This window comes from Rhipicephalus sanguineus, chromosome 11, assembly GCF_013339695.2.
Source record: "Rhipicephalus sanguineus isolate Rsan-2018 chromosome 11, BIME_Rsan_1.4, whole genome shotgun sequence".
NCBI lineage: Eukaryota > Metazoa > Arthropoda > Arachnida > Ixodida > Ixodidae > Rhipicephalus > Rhipicephalus sanguineus.
Window position 1 is genome coordinate 132,826,244 of NC_051186.1, and position 7,192 is coordinate 132,833,435.

The 7,192-nt window shown below is 44.9% G+C and overlaps 1 protein-coding gene across 1 annotated transcript; it reads right to left on the reverse strand.

Annotated features, from left to right (window-relative positions):
- Positions 1-721: 721 nt before the first annotated feature.
- On the reverse strand, positions 722-4,742 carry LOC119375429 (zinc finger protein 513-like). Its single transcript, XM_037645607.1, has 2 exons — positions 4,727-4,742; positions 722-1,251 (listed from the first exon to the last, which is right to left on the reverse strand). The coding sequence occupies exons 1-2, from the start codon at positions 4,740-4,742 to the stop codon at positions 722-724; spliced, it is 546 nt and encodes a 181-aa protein (XP_037501535.1).
- Between the last annotated feature and the right edge of the window lie 2,450 nt (positions 4,743-7,192).

Genomic DNA, 7,192 nt, shown 5'->3' on the forward strand with positions numbered 1-7,192 from the left:
TAGCGCATGTGTTTGTTGTAATACTAGGGCAAGTTAGATGAAACACCCTGTATATTGTAAAGCAATGAGAGGACCGTCCTCCATTGCTACAGACAGCGCCAATCGTGGTAACAGCTTTTCCTGAGCCACTCGGAGAAGCGCGTGCACGTGGCGTTGTCTCTCGCCAGTTCTTTCCTTCCTCCGTGTCTCTCGCGGACAAGCGCGCGTTCTCGTGAGCTTTTCCTGAGCGAACACGCCGTCCATTGGCCACTTGCTCTACCGTGACGGGCGACGCACGGCCGACGACAGGGGACACCGTGACGGGCTACGACGACAGGAGACGCCGACAGCTCGCGCGCATAAAGTGCTTGGCACTTAAATAAATAAAGAATAGGATGCAACTCAGTCGTTGCCTCCCGACTGGTTAATGCCTTCATTCTTTATTTTTCTTGTCTTTTTCGCACCTAGTTCAACATGAATACTGAAAGGAGGCCCAAATCATCCAAAGCTTAAGTCCTAAAATTGCCTGAGAAATAACAGTTAGGACACGCTGGTATTGTATCACAGTATATTTAATGGCATTGTGAACCAGACCACGAGTTGAAGCAGCACTTCTCAGAAGTAACATATGACAATATACTACACCAGTGAGGCGAACTTCCAAGAGCATCACCAAAGCGCCACGTTCTCAAAGTTCACAGTGACAAACATCGGCGTTGCCGAGTCTAGAAATTACACCTGATTATTTCCTTCTCCTGGGTTTATTGCCGAGGTGCACCTTGTTTATATGCCTCTTCAGGGTGTCCATCCTCGCGAACACACAGGCGCACACGCCGCAGACAAAGTTTTTCTCGCCCGTGTGCGTGCGCACGTGACGCTGCAAGAAGGTGGACGAGATGGTCGCGTAAGGGCACAGGCTGCACTTGTACTTCTTCTCTCCGGTGTGCGTCAAGCCGTGCCGTTTCAGGCTGTGCGTGTCCGGAAACGTACGCAGGCACACTAGGCACAACAACCCCTCCTCCTTGCCACTGTGAGTGCGGACGTGGTTCCTCGTGTTTTTGGCATAAATCGAGGTGAAGGAACACAGGTCACAGGAGTACAACTTCGCCGTCTTCTGCTTCTGGGACGCCGTCACCCCGGGAGGACGTGGTGCCAACCGAGGCGCGAGCGGCCTGCCGATGTTGGTCGACGCTGCTTCGGTCGCCTGCACTTCGGTGAATCCCGTCGCCACTTGCAAAGTGATGTCGTGGCTGTTGGCAATGAACAGGATTCCTACGACGGCGAGTGCAAAATGCTCATTAAGAAACAGCTGCGCAGAAGAAATTGCAAAGTATTTGTTTGTCAACCCCAAGTGCCATGTGCTTGGGAAACCGATGCCTTTGTTAAAGGGACACGGAAGAGAAAAACAGCGCTTCGTGTATTAGTAAATTACTCTTTCACAATACCAAGATCACTATGCGTGTCACGAGAAGACGCTTAGTACGTGAGAAAACGTGCAAAAAAAAAATGCTGGCGGCAACGCCATCTTGAAGGTTCCGCTCCAATCGTCATGGCGTCATAGGATTTGAAGGCGTCTACTAAGGCCCACATGGTTCCTAATCGGCAAAACAAAAATGAGCATCATTGTCAACTGAGGGGGCCAGAGACATAACACATCAAGTTCCAGAAAATTTCGTTGGGGTAGTGTCACCAAAATACGAAAAAAAAAAATACATTGAAATCCGTCACATAAATTGCGGAGATTTCAGCACGAAATTTAACGAGGAAACATTTACATTCATTTTCTCTTCCATTACTGAGCCTATGGTGCTGAAGTTAACGACAGTAGTTTTCAAACTATAATTCATCAGTATAAACTGATTAGTTGATTCACTTAATTAAGTGTCCCTCTAAAGACAGCACCAAGTATCGCAAATTCAAATGTTCCAGTGTTGCACAAGTACAGTCATGTTCAGTGCAACAGCACCACAACAGAACTATTTTTAGCAATGCACATATACAAGTGCGGTAGCAAATGCACACTGCGGTATTTCTTTCTATTTATAAAAAAACCTATCGTGTTAAACATGCACGATTCTGGATAGAAATAGTAACACGTGAAAGGAAATGCACACATACGAATGCATTATGAATTGAGTACACGTAGAAATGCACGTTACTGTACATGCTAAACAAGACCCGCAAATCCAAGCTGCAAGATCTGGACAATACATACATACAAAAGTATTGCAAAAGAGTTTAACGGTTGTCTGAAACGCTTCAGCGCATTATGGTGCCAGTGGCAAAAATTTGTCCTGAAATGATGAACATTTGTGATGTGACCTCTCAAAAGACAGACAATAGTCACAATACATTATTTGTTGTCTAAACAAGGAGACATGCTTGTACAATTCGAAGGGCAAATTTCTTTCAATTTAGGCAGACTGTTGTACAAGATGGTACAGGGTGGTACACTTAATGGCAAAACAGTGTAGTTAAACTGGTTATTATACAAATACATGAAGCTTGGCGAATTGCAAAGTGGACTATGGACTTCATTAAAAATATTGCATTTTGCACCTCCAGTTTGTAATGCCACCTAGGGGCTAGCACTAAGGCGACCTCTCTGCAAGACCAACAACGCCGAACCAGTGCTGCGAAATGCCAATCTTTTTTTAGCATTGTTAGCAGAGCTCTCCAAGAGTGATCAAGTCACCCTGTCAACATCGCCAATCGTGGGTCTTAGAAACCACTTGCATGTCGATCCCATGGGTGACACTAACAAGCTTCTCTTTCTGTGATCTCACTGTTCTGTGGTTGCACTACAAAGAGTTCTTACTGTAAACACACCCATTGAATAAAGAGATGCAATTCTGCAACAACGGACATTGGTGATGCAGAGATAAATGCCTGTAATGCATGTAAACGATCACCATTGCTATGAGTTAAAGACCACGCTATCACCTTGAATAAACTGAGCTGTGTATTTCTAAAGCGTCAGCTATTAAAGCATTGGAAAACTTCTTTAAAGATTTAGATTGCTAATAGAGTTCAAAGTTTTCCACATTCAAACACGACAAAGCTACGGCAAGAAAACCTCGTAAAACCTCGTAAACCATACACAAATAACTTGGAAAGATGGAATTTTAAAACAGCACAGCTAGCACACTAGAAAACAAAATACATCAGAGATGAAACAGCACAGATTTCTTGCAGCTGCTGCCAGAAGCGTTGCCTGTTTCGTCGCAGAGCTTGCAACCATGCCTTGAAATTGACAAGAGACAAGAATAATGCTAAGCAAGAATGTCGATGACTGCGCACTCACAAAATGCAGACCCCTGGAGCTGATGCCTGGACACCAATTGCCCTAGTTCTCGGTGATGCCAGTCCCGAAAGCCTGTCTTATTGTTTTTTAAATTATTTTTAATAATTTTTTAAAGATGTTTAAGCTGTTTTAAACTGTCGGTAACTTGTGCTCAGTCATAAAAACTCCTCAGATGGGTATGCACCACAGGAATTGGGCAAACCCAACGACCAAGTACACATGCGTTAAACGAAAACTCTGCTTGGCGAAGTAGAGCACGCGAAACACGTGAGAGATAGAGAGAGATAGAAACAAAGAGAGAAATAAAGGGAATAAAGACATAAAAAGATAGAAACACAGATAAAGACAAGAGAGGCAAAGGGATAGAAAGAAACAGACAGAAGAAACAGAGAGCAAGAGAGAAAGAGAAGGAGAACAAGGAGAAAGAAAGATAGATGAAGCAAGAAATATAGAACGAAACAGATACAAAAAAGAGATACAAGAAACAGAGAGAAAGAAAGAAAAATAGAGAAAGAAAGGAAGGCCAGCTTCACTCTTCCCTCACCACTAGCGTGAAGCTGCCATGATTTTTCATTGTTATGTCATACCAGAAAACAGTATAAAATTCTTGAAATGTGCCACCGTCATCGCTAATGTTTGCCTAATTTGTATGCAGCATAAGCAAGCAAGCTCCAATTCAGTACGTGCGGCGTGTTTTGCCTTGCATGGAGGTACAACTAAAGCCCCGGTACAGCTAGCCACATTGCATAATGTACTGGAATGCCTTAGATCACCGCTAAAACATCGAAGGACGCCAACCCATCAAGTGTCTGCAAGTAAGTGTTTATTATTGCAAGACACGGGAACGGAAGAAAACAAGCAATCACAGTCCAGCACTAACCGAAATAAGTGAGCACTTTGGTGGCGTGACACGTCAACGGCCTTCCGGATAAAATGCGTTCACGAAGAGTACTGGCGAGAGTAGCACATGCTTCAGCACTTGCAGTTCCACCGAAGAAGAGTACGTAGAACAAATTTCCTATAGCATGAGCAAAACATAGGATGAGACAAGACACACGGGTGCGTCTCTCCTTTTGTCCACTCTTCCAACCGAGCTACAGAAAACATGCAGAAGATGCATTACCAGCAAGACCACATTGCATCACTCACAGAACAGGCTCGCAGGAGCTTTCCCTGTACCACTGGGAAAACAACCAAAATGAAGAGATCCAAACTTTTCGTACTGAAACGTCAAAACTGACAGGGTCCCTTACATAACTGCCAAAGACGACTCGAAGGCGAAAACCATCTTATTCTACGTTTTCTTCTAAATTGATGTATTCATCCTTCCACCACCCCACCCTCAAAAAAACTTTCTGCCCCTAACATTTTGCATTGCCTCCGTGATCGACCCACATTTGCCCAAGTGACAATGCCATGTGTAACATTATCATGTGAAGTCACCTGACGATGATGTCATTGTGACATCATGGTGACAAATTTTGGTGATCTGTGACGTCATGATGACGTGATACGGTGATGTCATCACATGATGATTATTTTTCGCATCACTCGTGTTAACACAGATGGTACATTTTCGCGTTTCATGAGGCATCTGAGGCTTTTGCCTTAATGAGGTACAGTTGTGAACTCATGGGGTGGTTAATAACACGGTGAAATAGACAATGATTGAAGAATGAGTGGACACTTACAGGCCTGTATCGTATCACAGCAACATCTGCAAAATTCCCGGTATTTATTTCTTTACCAGCATTTCAAGCCAGACCACGTGACTTGGAACATCACTTGTTACAATAAACATGGCAGTACTAACAGCATTGGTCCAGTGAGACGTCGCTACCTTCGAAGAGCAGCACTGAAGCACACTGCTCTTTAAGTTCAAAGCGAGGAGCGTCAGAGATGCCGAGTCTACGAGTTACACCCAATTATTCTCTCCTTGGTTTACCAAGGTGCACCCTGTTTACGTGCCTCCTTAAGGAGTCCATCCGTGTGCACACATATGTGCATAAGCTGCAGGCAAAATTCCTCTCGCCCGTATGCGTGAGCTTGTGACGCGCCAAGTTGTTGGACGAGACCGCAGCGTACGGAAACAGGTGGCACGTGTACTTCCTCTCTCCGGCATGCGTCGATCTGTGTTGTTTCAGACAGTCCGCGTCCGAAAACGCATGCTGGCACACTATGCACAACAGCTCCTCTTTCCCGCTGTGAGTGCGGACGTGTTTCTTGAGGTCGTCGGCGTAATTCTAGGAGAAGGAACACAGGTCGCAGGAGAACAACTCCATAGTCTCCTGCTTCTGAGGCTCCGTCAGGCCGGGAGGAAATGATGCCAACTGAGGCACGAGCAGTCTGCCGGTGTCGGTTGGTGCTGCCTCGGTTGCCTGCGCTTTGGTGAATCCCATAGCCACTTGCGAAGCGATGCCGTGGCTGTTGGTAAGCACCAAGATTCCTGCGACAGCGAATGCAAATGTTCATTAAGAAATAGCGCAGAAGTAATTGCAAAGTGTGAGTTTCTCAACCTCATGTGATGTGTGCTTATCAGTGTAATTAACATAGCCTTACGAGAACTTGTTGCCAGGGTAGTTATTTGATTCATAATGTTTAACTGTCGAGTGTAGCAATTGTCCTGTGCTGTGCGTGCTCTTCTGTGTCCCTCTTCTATAACCAATGCACTCTCCATAGCCTAGCATAACCGATGCAGTCCATCTCCTAGACAAAGTTAAGATACTCCTTCTAAGAAACATTTAGACATGTGCACATTCATAGCATGTCAAGGCATAAAACCAACAAGTAGTGAACAAACAGAAAATGCACAATAGTCGGACACAACTTTAGAACTCTGTAGCATTTTCTCCTCAAAGGCAGATGCACACAAGCTTGCACCAATGGGCGCATACTTCACACTGACGTCATGAGCCGGACGGCTGATAAGGACATTGTAGCGTGCATGAGCGGGACGATTTCTTTAGTCGAGGAGGCGATGGGCTACAGCGCTTCAGTCATCTGGGCGGGGCCTCTCCGGACTTCTTAAGTTGCATCCGACTATAGTAGCACAAATGCGAAATGTATCATCACTTATGTCCCCTCGTGAACTGGGAACAAACTACCTTATGTCGGCAACGTGACAGTCACCCTACATTTGCTCAGATGTTTTTCAACCGCATTTGCCTATGGTGCCTCAATAATTTCATGGAGCAGCTTTATGAACACATTTTGCCCAATATAAATCCATAACGGAATGCTGGTATGCAGCTGCGGACAGCATTCGATCGGCTGGAAGATTTCTTTTTCTGGCTTTTTACTTTTGTTTGCGCTTTTACTTAGCCATAAGGAGGGCGTTTCTTTTTATTGGCTAGCCTATTTTTTTAGTTGCACACTTGGCTTCTCTTAAGTTCCCCCGTATGTTTTTATTGACAGTTGGTTTGGCGTCTGCATTCCCTGTTCACAGTCTACTGAGCTGTTTGAACGGTGTTAAATAACAAAGACGTCATTTACGGGGCGACAGGTATGCTAAGGCCCCAAAGGACGAGACATGAACTCACAAATTTTGACGACAACTAGATTTATTTTGAGTGCCTCCCTTCTATGCACAGTTAGTTTGGCTTCCATCCCTCCCCACAGTCCCCAAAATCTTAGAAATATTGGAGACCTATGCCTTTGTTAAAGACTGCACCAAGTGTCACAAGAGTTCCAGAGTCGATCAAGTAAAACTGTGTTCAGTAATACGGTAATACTCGCCGTTCTTGCCAACAAAACAAAAAAAAACAAGAAATGATTGACCAGCATCTTGTAACTAACCTATCGACAAGGGTTCTCGCAGCCGAAGAAACTTCAGTACTCTCTAAAGGCCAAAGATTCAGTGTTACCACGGACAAACACCCCATTCTTAAGATGGTCGCCGCACTGGAGAAT